The sequence below is a fragment of the Augochlora pura genome, chromosome 10, assembly GCF_028453695.1.
Source record: "Augochlora pura isolate Apur16 chromosome 10, APUR_v2.2.1, whole genome shotgun sequence".
Taxonomy (NCBI): Eukaryota; Metazoa; Arthropoda; class Insecta; order Hymenoptera; family Halictidae; genus Augochlora; species Augochlora pura.
Window position 1 is genome coordinate 20874540 of NC_135781.1, and position 15433 is coordinate 20889972.

At 46.4% G+C, this 15433-nt stretch overlaps 1 protein-coding gene across 1 annotated transcript in view; it reads left to right on the forward strand.

Annotated features, from left to right (window-relative positions):
- The window catches only part of LOC144475941 (latrophilin Cirl), a 579657-nt gene that overhangs the window by 550362 nt on the left and 13862 nt on the right, over positions 1–15433 (forward strand). Inside the window, exons 6-16 of the mRNA XM_078192398.1 lie at positions 1486–1669; positions 3190–3368; positions 4162–4803; positions 7146–7557; positions 7689–7914; positions 8228–8393; positions 8488–8702; positions 9301–9404; positions 10426–10470; positions 12122–12290; positions 13243–13464. Coding sequence (XP_078048524.1) covers positions 1486–1669; positions 3190–3368; positions 4162–4803; positions 7146–7557; positions 7689–7914; positions 8228–8393; positions 8488–8702; positions 9301–9404; positions 10426–10470; positions 12122–12290; positions 13243–13464 — 2564 coding nt within the window. The remainder of the gene's footprint in view (positions 1–1485; positions 1670–3189; positions 3369–4161; positions 4804–7145; positions 7558–7688; positions 7915–8227; positions 8394–8487; positions 8703–9300; positions 9405–10425; positions 10471–12121; positions 12291–13242; positions 13465–15433) is intronic.

Genomic DNA, 15433 nt, shown 5'->3' on the forward strand with positions numbered 1-15433 from the left:
AAATATTTTCTAGGAAAAGACAACGATCCAACTCTTTCAAATATTTTTCGGAGAAACTAAAATTATTGCAACGACGACGAAGCAATGACAACAGAAAGCTGGAGAACGATCATGGAGTATTCTGTTCGGGTGAAGACGATCATGCGACGACATTCATCCCCTCGATTCACTAAAACCGGCGGGCGACACAATCACTTATTGGACCATAAACTGTCAACTCCCTCGTCTCTCTGTTTGCCTTTCACGGCTCCCAACACATCGGTCGTGTCGTGATCGATACTCGAGAGGCCCGATAGATCGGTCTCGGGGCACTGACGAACATTCAGGGGAGTCAGATCTGGTTGGTAGCCTCGATACCACGAGCGAGAGAGACAGTTTCTCCCTTTCTCAGTTTCGCCCTCTCTCCGCGCTGCCAGTCGCACCATAGCACTCTCTTTCTCTGGCACGGCCGACTATCGTAACGGATATCGGCGACGTCCGGTATTTTACCTTATCGCCAACCCCTTCGGCCAATAAAGATGACCCCTATAGAGATAGTACCGCGAAATACGCGGACCATCCTGCCCGGGGATTAACTGCCGTCGCCATCTTGGGTTAAAGATCGTTTTCTCCTCTTAGGCCAGATATAGTCGCGATATCGGCCGCGAGGCAGGCTAATCTCGTCCCCTGGCACGGCTCGCGGTCGAGGCATTCGTTTTCGGGTATATTTCTGCCACGATCCGCCATCGAAACATCGAAGGGCAGATACCGAGCCCTATTGCTTATTATTTATCTCATCTCAGATTAAGTCGGCGACGCGATGTCGTGTCTGTCTCGACTTTCCAATCGCCCGTTGAATAAATCGATAGGTCGTTCAAGGGAATTCCTTTGATTTCCGATCTCTTCGGGAAACCAATATGTCGAAGTGCTCGAACCCTTTCGACGAGTTCTGGTAACAATCGGCGCCGCGCTCGGTTTTGCCCGATTAATATCTATCAACGTAACCTCCGATTAATTTCACGTTCGGTCCCAGGAACCGATAAAAACAAGGTTCAATCGACGAGATTAAAGACGTCCTCACCGCAACGTTGCAATTCCACGGGAAACAAACGGACGCCCGCTAGAATCTGGCTAGGAGTACGAAGGAGAAATAGAGAGAGAGAGAGAGAGAGCGAGAGAGAGAGAGAGAGAGAGAACCAAGGAGAATCGACGGGAGATTGATCCCCGCCCTCCCTTCAAAGAAGGTTTAAAATATCCCCGTCGTTTGAGCCGGCTGAGAAGCTCGTCTACCCCCGGCGAGCCCCTCAAATCACTTTCCTTCTTAATTATACCCGGCGTTCGAATCCGATAAGCTCGTAGACGAGCTCTTAGGATCCTCGGCCACCCTCCGAGAGATCGGCGTCTCTGCTTTCCGCGTGTTCGTCAACGCCACCTCGGTTAGATTCCCGCCCCTACCCCCGCCGCTGGCCTTCCAACGTTAAAACGAGCTCGACGAAACACTTGCAGCAGCGACAACCACGACAACGTCCCGTCCGAGTCCGCCGTGGTTCATGACTTCGCAGCCGAGCGTTTGGAGCACGGCTAAGCCGACTGTCAGGCCTCCCTCTAGGATTACGACACCCCCGGCTCAGCAGCCGCCGCAGCCGCCGGCGCCGTCCACCCCGGCATTGCCAATAACCACCGCGTCAAGGTCAGTACACTTTACTTTCACAGGCACACACGGATTTCCACGTTTCATTGGAACGGATAATCAATCGGCCCCAGCACTCTAATTATTCTTTTCTGCCTTCCGCGATACGGTAGAATTTCGTTTGTATCAAGAGATTGAGAGAACACGACAGTTTAATATGTATAATTGAGTGGTTCGTTTGATGAAGTCTCGCCAATTCAATGCGCAGCTATACCTATTAGTAGTGTGCGGATTTTACGTATTTCCTCCGATTAAAGTTAATATATAACATGCAAAATAACAAAAACATTTAAACAATTTGCAAATATCATTCTATTACTGCCGACTTATTCAAATTATTGTGAATTATTATTATTATTATTTTGCATAGAGATTCGCAGTTTACTTACTAATTTTGATAGTAGGAGCTATGATTAAAACATTGATGTTGAATCATAGTATAATCATGGTATAATAGGTGAGATAGTGATTCTACTTGGAAAAATAAGTCGACGAAAAGATATAACGTTTTTTGTTTGAAGTCTCCTTGCCAAGAAAAACGAGTTTGAAAAATTGTTGGATGTGCACGCTATCAAATTGGAATCAGCTAAGGCGTCGTATCATGATCTATCGATTCTACTTATCCTAATTGTAAGACCACGTAAACCTGACGAATATTCAAATAGATTTTCTTCAAAAACGAAGCTTTAAACATCTTTTTTTATTATTATTCTTTCTCTTCGATTTATTTATGCACGTAAAATCACCAACCAGCTGTTTCTACTATGATACTGTCGTATAAGTCAATAAATCAAATTCATATAGTATTTATATATTCATATAAATACTAAAATTTTGACGATTATTAATTAGAGCGTTATACATCTACGATCTGCTTTTCATTTCATGTAGATATCGTTTCTAGTTACAGAGATAAAAGTAAAATGAGAATAGTAAAAATTAGATTGTGAATTGTGAAAAATATGAGTGACTGAGAAATGTTGATAAATTATTTCCGATTTATGAAAATTATTATAGGGAACACGAGATATATGTTTAGCTCCTATATCTTGGAATTAAGGCAGACAATTTTTACTTTGCCCAAAGATCCACATTCTTGTAATTACAGAATATATATGCATAAAAGCTAAAAGTTCTGTACTGCTAGCAAAAAAAGTCATTGCAAAGTTAGTGCTGGGACCGATTGCTTTCTTTGCGTAGCCATAAACATCGATTTCGCTGATAAAGTTTAAAACTTCTCATTCTTGAAGAGGCACTGTACGTTTCGCGTGGCCATCGTTGCATTAATGTTTGTCCGAGTAATCGAAGGTAAGTCGTAACGGTGGTCACGTAACTCTTCAGGGGCCGAAAAGAAATTCTGCGGCGCCCGTTAGCGAAAGCGGAGTTGTCGAATGGTTCCTTGAAATCGAGTTACAAGGTGCTCTCCTCCTCAGGAGAAATATTTTCGTTCCTCCGCGTCCGGACGGTGAACTCGTGCACGTTCGCGAGCTAAAAATGACGAACTCCTTCCGTCTTTGTAGTCCCACGTCGACGAGGTCTCCGGTCGATATGGAGGTCCTCGAGGTGGACCAGGACTTAATACTTCCGGCCAACGTTCCGTCTGCGAACGGACCAGCGGTGCCTGCGATCGTCCCTGAGACCACTCCAGCCACAACGACGTCGACCTTTGCTCCTTGGAGAACGAGTCGACGGACCACTGGTGAGTTGCTCGTTCGTTTAAATACCTTCCCCGACGGTAAGCGCATTACGGACGAGTCGTTTGCAAGAATGCATGTCATTTGTATCCGACTTGATCCTCCATAACCCGTATTTTACATTTCCATCGCGAACGAAACCGACATCGGCATTTCAAACTTTTACGCAGCCGCCCTTTCTCTTTACTCCGTGGTTATTAATTTCCGCGCGTCCTAGCGTAACAAAGTGATCGGAGCCAAATGAGCCTCGATGGTTTCAACAAAGCAAGATTTATCGACTGAATGTCCATAACTGGTTGGAACTATCTGCCGCCGATTATGGGCGACGCGTCGGCTCGGCCGAGGACTTGTCGGCTGTCAATTACAGTCGACGATCGCGCCGAAAGGGTTAATGCTCAAAGGGCAGGTGTCAGAGCTTCCGAATTTCAGCTGTCTCTCAATCAACCGCAAGATATACAAAGATCGACAATCCCGGACAGAAATGTCTTCACTTATCGATCGTTGCTGCCATCGGACTTCGTTCGCGCTTTCGTTCTGTCCCACCGCGTTACGCGATTCGGTTATCGCATAAATCGCGCCTGGCCTCGACTTCGTGTAACTCGCGAACTCGTAACAATCACCGCGAAAGATTAAGACACCCCTGGGCATCGAAAATTCCATTTCGCAGACCCGATACGATGTCGCGTGTTAAGCCCGGCCCACGGGGGACCGGACACTAGAATCGCATTAAAGCCGGCGCCATTAACTAAAGCCAAGTAACGGGCCAACTAACGCTCGTAACTAACTCAAATATTCCAGTGCCGAGCACGCTGTACCCGGAGTCCAGCTCGAATGGCCAATGGTACGACTACGGTAGACAAGTGTGTCCCTCGATGCTGGCCAGGAACCTCTCGTGGAACATGACCAGGGCAGGTGACTTCGCTGTGCAGAACTGTCCCGGCGGTGCCAACGGCCTGGCCCGATGGAGGTGTCTCGGCAAGGGTGACTCCGCCGTCTGGCACGGGGACAGCCCGGATCTGAGCGAGTGCCGATCGGTTTGGTTGACTACCCTCGAGAACAGGGTGACCGAGGGCGACGTGATCCTCGGCATCAGCCGGGAGCTCTCGCAGGTGACCGACAACAGCCGCGGACTCTACGGCGGGGACATGATGATCACCACAAAGATCATGAAGAACATGGCCGAGAAAATGGCACTAGACATCCGAACTTACCAGGACGCGAATCAGAGGGAGGTCAGCGTGACCGAGCTGCTTCAGGGTGTCGTCCGGACCGGCAGCAATCTGCTGGACAAGGCGCAAATGGCGTCCTGGAAGGACCTCAGTCATCAGGAGCAGATGAGAGTCGCGACCTCTCTATTGACCGGCCTCGAAGAGAACGCGTTCCTCCTGGCCGACACGTTGATGCAGGAGAAAACGATCACTCATGTGGGCAGGAACATACGTAAGTCCAATTTTCTTCGTCTGTTCGATGATACACCCTTAGCAGAACGTCTTTCGGCGAAATAATTAAGCGTCTATCATTGTAATTATTCACGCGTCTGACGGGAAAAATATTTTCGTTAACGATCACGGCTAATGCAATAGCCGGATTCGTTACGCGGATCTCGAAGATGGTAACGATTTTCTTTCGATTAATGAATTACGTGCATTCATAGGCATTGTTTAAATACGGAGGGTGGTATCGTGTAACTGGTTGTACAACCGAACAGAGGCTGATGTTACGTCGCTAAATATGTCGAAAATATAGAATAAATTCTTTTCATTGAAGACTTCGTTTTCGAGAATATCGAGATAAATCTCACTTAATTGAAGATTTTTATTAACGAAAATATTGTTGAAGATAACGTTCATGATGTTTCCAATAAATCGCTCAATAAGCTCTATGCGTTCACTAATATTAATAGTATATACATATTTCTTTATGAGAATCGAAAAACACAGCGTCATTTTTATTATAATACACGCTTGAATTCAGTAATCGGTTCAATCATTTCTATGAAAATCTCTTTATGACAACTTACTTCCTTTATATTTGGTGAAGCGACATTTATTCTTTCACCAACATTTGTTCGAAATATCGTTAACTTGTCGTTGTTAATAAACGCACGAACAATGCTTTCAACAATCGCATTCCCGAGCTTGATCGAACATTTTCTGCCTGGGATAGTAGCAATCGCATTGCGAACGAGTTCGTTTCGCTACAGAGGCTTGTCTCGATTGACGCTCGTGATTAAAGATTTCTGAACGAGCTGGAAAACGTTGATTCTCTATTAACCCGACGCAATTATTCATCGGAACTAATACCGGGGGCCGCGCAGCTCGTCTCGAGGAGCTATCTGCTCGGTGTCCAGTTTATCATCCGTGTTAGATCACCTGTTAAAAGAGAACCGTACGTAGCGGAGTTGCGGGTTCGCGTCGGAGACTCGCCCCGGCACAATGGACATGCGAGTGCCGTAGGTCCGACTTCAGCATTGGGTCGCATAAATCTAGATCTCTTATCTGGGGAATGCGACGCTAGCAATATCCGGCGTAGATAAAACAAAGATCCAAACCCCGCCGTAATTCTCTGGTACCTTCCTGGATAATGTTGTAACCCGAGCTTTGCCTCTGCCGTCCAGCATTATCACAACAAAACTCCGGAGGAAAATTACGAGCAATTTGATTTACTTCCCGGAAGTAAGGTGGCCGCGGCAGCGTCGCGATCGAGCCTGGAGGGGATTTATACGCCGCGGTCGAATCAAGTAGCAGCGGCATTAGATCCGCGCGTGATAAATAACGTAACAGTAAAGGGCAAAAAGAGAGGAGATGGGTTTGATGAGCGACAGCCGGCCGGATGCCGTGTAACATAATATTCCCTCCACCGTGGCCGTGTGCTCTTTCTTCCGCGCCGCGCCTGCAGAAAACTCGTTGCCATCATCGCGTGCCTCGAATTTTTCTCGTCACTGGCGCCGTCACGTTTATGACTGATCGAACGGAACACACGACGCCTCTGGAAAGGAAAAAAAAAGGAAACCGCTCCACACGTGCGGTTAGTTTTATTGTTCGGGAGGGAGAACGACGAGTCCATCGCGCCGGGACTTTATAGTCCCTGTCATGGCGAACGTCGCGGAAGAATGGCGACGGGAATCCACGGGCGCTGTCGTTCCTTCCAACGCAACGCGGCCCGACGACTGTATTAAAATACTTTGTTCGATTCTAAAATCAAGATTACAACACGGTTTATTCCCTGCTCTCCGACGATAAAACATACGTATCGCGCGATCAGTATCCCATGGAATGAAGGTTTCTTCCACCTCGATTGTTTATTGGGTAGGGAACAGTAGAATCGAAAGGGGTGCATTCGAATAACTCATCCATCGAGTTCAAAATAAAATGAATATCACATTCGTTGGAGGAAAGACGTGCAGTCGAGAGGTATGTATGTGAAATAATTTGGTTTGCAAGCTTACGATTAAAACGTGTACGTTAATGATAACAGTCATTTTCGTGACTTGACCAGGAAAAGAAACAGTTCATTATATTACTCATCCCATTAAGTTGAAGATGAAATAATAAGCATATTCAATTTTGTTAAGGAAAGTTCTAATGAGTCTACTGTATCTGAAAACATTTTAATAATTACTTTCTAGTTTCCAACGAAATTACTAGATTATATAATTGGAGAAAAAATGATTGAACTTTCCGTTTAAAAGCGAAATTTTCGTTTTACGTTTTTACGGATTTTTATATTCGGGCGAGATAATAGTGGAACGGAAATCACAGATTGATCCTATTGTTTAATAGTGATGGAGGTGCGCGTGCTGGACGCCAGGAACATCGGCGACGAATTGGAAGTGTTCCCGACGGAGGCAGCCCAGCAGAGGTGGACAGCGTCAAACGATCGAGTGGAGCTGACCAGGGGCGCTTTGCTGGAGAACAGCGCGGGTGGCATTGTCCGGTTGGTCTTCATGGCCTTTGACAGACTCGAGGAGATCTTGCAGCCGCAAGCCGAGGTATCGTCGCTGGTGATGAACGAGGACCAGCAACCGCTGCCGAAAAGGAACACTACCAGGCTTCTCAACAGCAAAGTGATCTCCGCGTCTTTGGGTAAAGGGAGGCATATACAGCTCAGCGAGCCGGTTAGGGTCTATTTCAAGCATTTGTCTATTGAGAACGTCACCAATCCGACCTGCGTCTTCTGGGACTACATTCTCAGGTAATTTCCGAGCTATCAAGATCCCGGAACGATCCACCGGAACTATTTCCGAGCTATTTGCCAGCAAATGCTTTTATACAGACTGGTCTTCTGCTTGTCGAGCTCGTACCGAATTACTTATCGTTTTTCAGCGCTTGGTCGGAGGAGGGCTGTCAAATACGCAAAACCAATGAGACGCATACAGTCTGCGAGTGCAACCACCTGACGAACTTCGCCGTTCTCATGGACGTCCATGCCATAAGGCTCGACATCGCACATCAAGTCGCCTTGCAGATCATCACCTACATCGGCTGCATCATTTCTGTTGTCTGCCTGGTCCTCGCTATTCTGACTTTCCAATTATTTCGCGGACTGAAGGTAACCATCAATTATTGAACCTTTGCACTCGACTAACGAATACTAAAGTCTTATAAATTTCTGAAAATATTTCTTATTAACCCCTTAACTTACTCTTCTTACCAGTAAAGTCGCAAATAATTAATGTTTAAATAACAGATTGTAATGATGTTGCAAATGAGATTTTTATATTTATCTCGGTACTGCAAACGTGATGCGGTTTTTACACCTGGTTTTTGGATATGTCCCGAATTTATTATCATAATACTGTTGCTTAACGGGTTAACATAGATTCGAAGTCTAAGACTAAATGCGGCCTTTGTGTTCATTGCAGTCCGACAGAACGACCATCCACAAGAACCTTTGCGTGTGCTTGCTGATCGCGGAAATTTTATTCGTTTGCGGAATCGGCCAAACGAATCAGAGAATTATCTGCGGTATTGTTGCCGGATTGCTACACTTCTTCTTCCTGTGCGCATTCGCCTGGATGTTCCTCGAAGGTACTACCAGATCTACGAATCCGCTAAATCCAGACGCAAATCATTTTCTCGGCAAAGACGTCCGAATGACTGACATGTTCCCCACTTTCTCCAGGATTCCAATTATACGTGATGCTGATCGAAGTCTTCGAGGCGGAAAAATCGAGACTCCGCTGGTACTATCTGGTCGCCTACGGTGCTCCGTTGCTCGTCGTCGCTATCTCTTGTATAATTGATCCTCTCAGCTACGGGACCGATCGGTACTGCTGGCTGCGAGCGGATAACTACTTCATCTTCAGCTTCGTTGGGCCTGTGATACTCGTTATATTGGTAAGTCTCTACATAAGCAATTATCCGAGCCTGGACTGCTTTCGCTGCGCAACGTGTCTTTAAATATATTGCTCGAAATAAATCCTACTTTCCTTCGAGGACTATAAATAGTCCACGGGGTTGGTTAACGGTGGCGCGCTCTCTTCAAACATGATCTCTTCTCTCACGCAACATGTTTAAACATTCAGGAAACTTTGAAAAGACACATCAATGCATTTGGAAGAATCTGTGGAACTGATTTGTTTCTTCAAAGGTCCATCCGCCATATTATATAATTTTAGAGTCACGCGCTTTTTTATTTGCATATTCACGACTATCGTTCTATTTAAATTTTATGTTAACATTACTAGACAGCTTCTGTACCAAAATTTCTTTCCGAGTAATCGTGAGAATTCGGTGAAATTTCTCGAAAATCAAACGTCGTGGACAATTATCGATTGTTGGGATTTAATCGTGCGAGGTCTGACATCGATTAGCGGCAGATAGGAGCACGTGGCGCCTCGATTATTCCGAGCAATATCACAGCGCATTGCAGTTGGAAGCGGCTGGCTCGTTAGCGCCGAGAATAGTTGTTAATATTCCGACGTTGTCTTATCAGGCGAACTTGGTATTCCTGTCGATGGCGATTTACATGATGTGCCGGCACGCGAACACGACAGTCGCGATGAAGAGCAAGGAGCACTCTCGACTGGCCAGTGCAAGGTAAGCCGAGCAAGTCCGAGCGGCTCGTCGTAAATCCGTAACAGCGAATCTGTATATGTATATACATATATTCTATATATATTTATATATTTATATATAAAGTGATCGATCAGAGTCCGTCCGTAAACACGTTCGAGATATGATATCCTCTCGTCGAGTAGATAAACGAAGTGTTTGTTTGGTGCTTTCGGTTCACGTTCGCAAGCTTTACTTGCTTAAAGAGATCTTCCCCGAAAAGTGGATCTTACTGTCACGCATCATTTTGGCGGCCATGCTGAGTTTTTTCGTTTCCTTTTTGTCTCTGTTGAGTACCTGTGTTGGAATGACCGCAGATTTCGTTCGTTCGACACACCACTTATATTGCTGTAAATCTCATAGATATTTGATCGCGATCCGCATATACATATATATGTGTATACACCCACGCACGTAAATATTTATGAGCGCGTGTGTGTCCATATGCATGTATATCGATGATTCTCGATGACACCCGTTGATCCGCGATCAATCGATCAAACGCCGCGACAAAACGAACAATCAGACGACGGTTTGCACTCTCAAGCGAACAAAGCTACGTAGAATCGAGGAGATACAGTAATTACGACACGGTATTAACTTGGTCAATCTCCGTACTGAAAATATCGGTGATGGTAGTTCAATTTTCCTGCACGCTCGACTCGAATTATTAACGAGACTGCTTCGTCCCCGCGTGATCGACGCGTTTGCGATCAAATTTCTCTCTAAATTACGATGCACTAGGAACTGCACGCGGCTGGTAGTAATACGAATCGAGTGTTGCATCATAGAAAACAAATAAGTCTCATGTTGTTGTTGTTGTTTGTTTGTTTTTTTTTTTTTAAAGAGAAAAAGAAAGAAAGAAAAAAGAGAAAATAATCAATTAATTAATGGTGCCGGAACAATCACCTAACGTTGCTGTCTTGTTTCATTTTTGTATTAAATCTTCTACCCACTTCTGTCTACACTGTTCTACATTCTTCTGCATGGCGTGGTTGGTTGGTAGTGGAAAGGAAGAGAATGCTCTTCCCAACAAATTGCAAGCGCACTTGTAAGATATTTACCATTATTTATTATTACTCACCTTTCATTCATCATTAATCGTCATTAACTGACACACAAACGCGCACACACACACGCGCGAGCACACACATACTCACGCGTACACGACACTCTTATGCCCGCGATTTTCTCATCCTGTTTCTTTTGTTCGTATGCAAACAGCCACTACACGCGGCTACACACGGCCATTGTCACTGTATACCTATATTCTTTTTGTTTCTTTGTGTTTTGTCGTTCGAGCTAACGATCGTTTTCTCGATTTGTACACTGTGAATGTAGAATGTAGATAGTAGCAGTCTCGTCGTGACGAACACACGCAGAATCGTTGAACGATTACCGGATCGATCGTGCTACTCACTGGAATCGCAATTATCGTTTCCCACCTGTGCTCTATCCACCCCCGCGGTCTCTGTGTGTATGTGTATGAGAACGTGCCTGAGCCGAGTAACATTGCAATTACCGTTGCTTTGCTGGGTGCGGAGGTGTCTTCGTGGTAACGCTTGACAGAGAGGACACACACCGGCGCCGTCCGATCGATAGATTATTCGCTCGCTCCTTGGTTACGCGTCACGCCGTTTGCCTTTCCTCTGAGTACACACGACGATTCGATCGCATGCCGTAATTTATCCTTAGTTTCGGGTGTAACACGCCTGATTTCAGAGTAGTTAGAGTACGCGAGATTAGACGTAAGAACACCTGTGCCTCCCGTTACTTCCCTTATGCTCCATGATCGCGATCGTTTTCTTCGAAACGGAACTCTCTCCCGCCCCCCCCCCCCCTCCCCCTAGTCGAACGTGCCAAGAAAAAGAAAAAGATCAAAGGAGAGCGAATAACGATTTCCTAACGAAACCGAACAGAAATACGGTAACAAAAGAGAACGTGTGTGCGATGCTTACAGGACTCCGACCGCTTCCAGTGTCACACCGAGGGAGACATTAACGATGCTAACGCCGTTCGGTGGGAACGTGCCCGCCGACACACCGGCACACCGGCGCACGTGTAAAAACGAACGACATTAGTACACGTTAGCGTCTCGCGGCTCGCTCGAAGCGTTGCGTGCACTTCGGTGCATAACACTGTTCTGATAATCTTCCGTGTTCTCGCCGTTCCATTTCGATAAGGAACGTGACAAATGTAGCATTGGAATTATTAGAATTAAAGTCACACCGTCATCGATCATTCGGCACGTTAGCCCTAACGCCACGTGACTCGCGGATTCCATTCCTGCGACCCTTCTACCCATTTTTCGTTCTACTCGGCCGCCCTTTGTAAAAACTGCTCGATCGAGGTCGTCGCTCAGCGAACAATCGCTTTGCACATTCAAAGTGACCGATAATATTCCACAAACTATGGACAAATATAACGAAAGTGTTCGCAGTACATTTTGTATGTCTACATATATATTGCCATGATAAAGTATCGGAACGCTTTCCAAATTAATATTAAGATTGCCAGAAAATTTTCTGATTACGATTGAGCAAACAGCCGATTCGTTTGGTCGAATAATTTTTGCAAGTGGCGGTAACTCATCGGTCCACGGACTTTCACGTTTCATTCACGCTCCTTTAAGCATCGCCGCGAAAACGACCACGGGGGAACGTAATTTCAGTGTGACTAATTGATGTTTATTCTCGAACCAGGGCATGGCTGAGAGGTGCGATCGTCCTGGTTTTTCTGTTGGGACTCACCTGGACGTTCGGGCTGCTCTACTTGAACCAAGAGTCCGTCGTGATGGCGTACATCTTCACCATATTGAATAGTCTGCAGGGGCTGTTTATCTTTGTGTTCCATTGCGTTCAGAACGAGAAGGTAAGGGAATACGTCGGGGTCCAAACATCAACCTTACTTTAAATTGAACCATGACACCGCGGAATCATCGTATCTCTCTCGTCACGTCGCGCGTCCATTCGAGTCGAGCAACCGTGAATCATTCTTTTCGAAGCAGATACTGCGAACGGTTACACGCCGTTACACGCCGAAAAAGAAAAAACGAATAAAATACTACTCGCATGTAAATCCCGCGATTATCTTGTACTGTGTTCTCCGCGAAATTTCGAATCAGGCTGCAGGAAGCGTGTAGACGATTACGAGCGGAGAACAGTCGGAAGCTTTTTATATAAAGATTGTAAAACTGTTTCTATCGTAAGCATTATGGTACGTTACTAATCACGCGGCAAGCATCTTGTAACATAAGAATTCGATGCACTATGTATCAAGAGCGGATTCTTCATATTATTATAAGTAGCAGATAATTCATAGGTAAGAGGATCACTCTCGAGCAGGGATCATATGTTACCATCTCGTATGAACGATATCTCGCTGAAAGCCGAATACCTGATGACAACAGAATGATGTCTCGAATAAAGTGCTGTGGCAATCCAACCTATCACCCACATTTATTCGAACGATAATCAAACCGGGATCCCACAAGATTTCATTTGCAGTTCGTCGATCCTGTTTCGTTGCCTTTTATCATTTCGAGAACCGTTATCGTTTTGGTTGCCACCGCCAGTATGCACCGCTCTTTTCCTGATTTATCTGTAAACTTCGCACAGAAGCTTCATACAAACAGTCTCTTTACGTTCTAAACTTGTGTGTGGTTTCTTTTCGTTTTTGATTTCTCTCATCTCAGACTCAGAGATAACGAAGCAGAAAAAAAAAGAAAAAAGATAAAGTGAATACATTTCGTCGCACTTGCCTTGGTTCTTTGCGCACCGTTAAATAGTTTCGTTCGGGGGGTGGGTTTGTTTCTCAATTCCAGGTGAGGAAGGAGTACAGGAAGTTCGTGCGCCGGCATTCGTGGCTGCCGAAGTGCCTCAGGTGCTCGAAGACGGTCACAGGAAGCTCCGGCGGCTCTTCCGGGACCAGCGGCGGCGCTGGAGGAGCGAACGGCGGCAAGGACTTCGTTTCGCACAACACCTCGTCGAACCCGTCGGCGCCGACGACCGACAGCTCGGGACTGTCGCCGCACACCGCCTCCAATGTGGGTACAACACCGACCACGTCACCGCCGAACAATCACAACAACCTGACCGCCGCCTGTAACAATACGAATCTTTCGATAAACGTGAACCTGAACAATTTGTCGCTGAGGTCGCCGGTCGGGGCACACCAGATGCACATGATGGCACCTAGCAACCACAATAGGCATCCCGCCCAGCAAGGTATCCGATAGCCGCTTCTACACCAAACCGAGAAACGAGTTTCCTCTTTGAGCTGTCCTCGAGACAGTCGTTGTCTTCTTCTGCGCGCGTATGGGATGAGTGCCGAGCGCACCGAACGGGATACCGACTTACCAAATTACCGAAATAGGTCTCTCTCGCTCTTTGTCTCTCTCGCACACATGCACACACACACACACCTATGGCTGACTAGCTCTCCTGCTCTCGCAAAGCTCTCTGCGTATTAATCTTTTCTCCCTCCACCAGAACACCTCTCGTTCTCTACTATCGCTTCTTTCTGCCGGTAACGCAACTATGATTAATGGTACTGGAATTAATAACGCACGCCCTTTCCCGCCGCTCTGTTACTGGTTCCGAGAACCCGGACCTGCCCCTCGAGTTGATATCTCGCCGGCTAGGTTCTTGCACCTTTATCGGGCGAATTCCTCCATCCGCGACCCGTGTTTTCTTATTCTCCACGCGATCATCGTCCTCAAGATCGAGAGGAATGGTTGCTTCCATCCCGACTAACGCAACACCATCGATTCGCTACTACCACTTTCTATACATTCGATCTCGTAGAATCCGTAACAGTCGGCCCCTTTCGAATAACTTTGCACGGGCGAACGAATTCTGTGAATTCGAAAGGTATCCACGCAGAAACCGCAGCAGGGTTCCGTTCACGCCCCCGCGCGCCTAGTTAAACGTTCTAACCCTCTTTTCGCCGGGTTATGCTAATTCGAGTGCGTCGCCCTCCGTCTTCGGGGCCCGCTGCTCTCCTTTCATCTTCCTGGTTCTTCTTCGTCTTTTTTGATAATTGTGTTACCCCAAGTCTGTTGCAGGATAAATTGCGATGTGGGTGTCTTCGACCCTTCTAGTCGAGGGAGGTTCGTTTCGAATCGCCGTGCGTAACGCTCGAAAAGTGGCGCGTGCCAGAAACACTTTTTTAACGTCACCGGGAATCGCTTCGCCGCCTCGGAGCGCGCTGCCTCTGGAGCGGGACGAGCTAAAAAGGCATTTAACGAACCGTTCCACTCTTTCGACCCTATCGCGCGTTCGCTGCGAAGAGAATTTAAAAAGACGTAGAGAGCGAGACAGACAGAGAGGGTTGGGGAGCCGGGGTGACAGGGAAAAGAGAAAGACAGAGAAAGAGAGACACAAAGAGAGAGAGAAACACGTGGAGGGAGAGGGAGAAAGAAAGAGAGAGAGAGAGAGAGAGAGAGAGAACGGGGTCTGCTGTGTGGAGCTGGACGAGCCGCGAAACAGGGCAAAAAGAGAGGAGAAATTATCAAACGTGCTCGTACCGCGGTTTTGTGTATGATAAAACATCCATGCAACCGTTGCAGATGAAACGATAAGTACGCGCCGCGTTGTGTTTCCCAGGAAAATTTATTGCCAATTGTTGGCCGATTCTATCGGATTTAGAGATTACTAGACTCGTGCCACGTGCAACGAGTGGAAATGACGGATCACGGCGAATAACAATTATAGAGTTTGCTCATTTTTCCCGTGGATTTGGCACGCTGATAAATTCGACGGTTTGGGGGGGGGGAGTAACATCCGATCGGGAAATTAGTTGAAAATTTCATTTTCTCTCGGTTTCTCTCTGCTCCTTTTGTTCTGTTCGATTGTTTGCTTCCTGAAAAAAGATCAACGGTTCAAGGCTAGTAAGCATTCGGTAAACGATGTACCGAATAAACTATACCAAGCACGTTCTCTCGCTCGTCTCTGCGCACCTATACACACGCGAACGTACTATTTGCAAGACCTCCTACTAACAAATGGTGATTT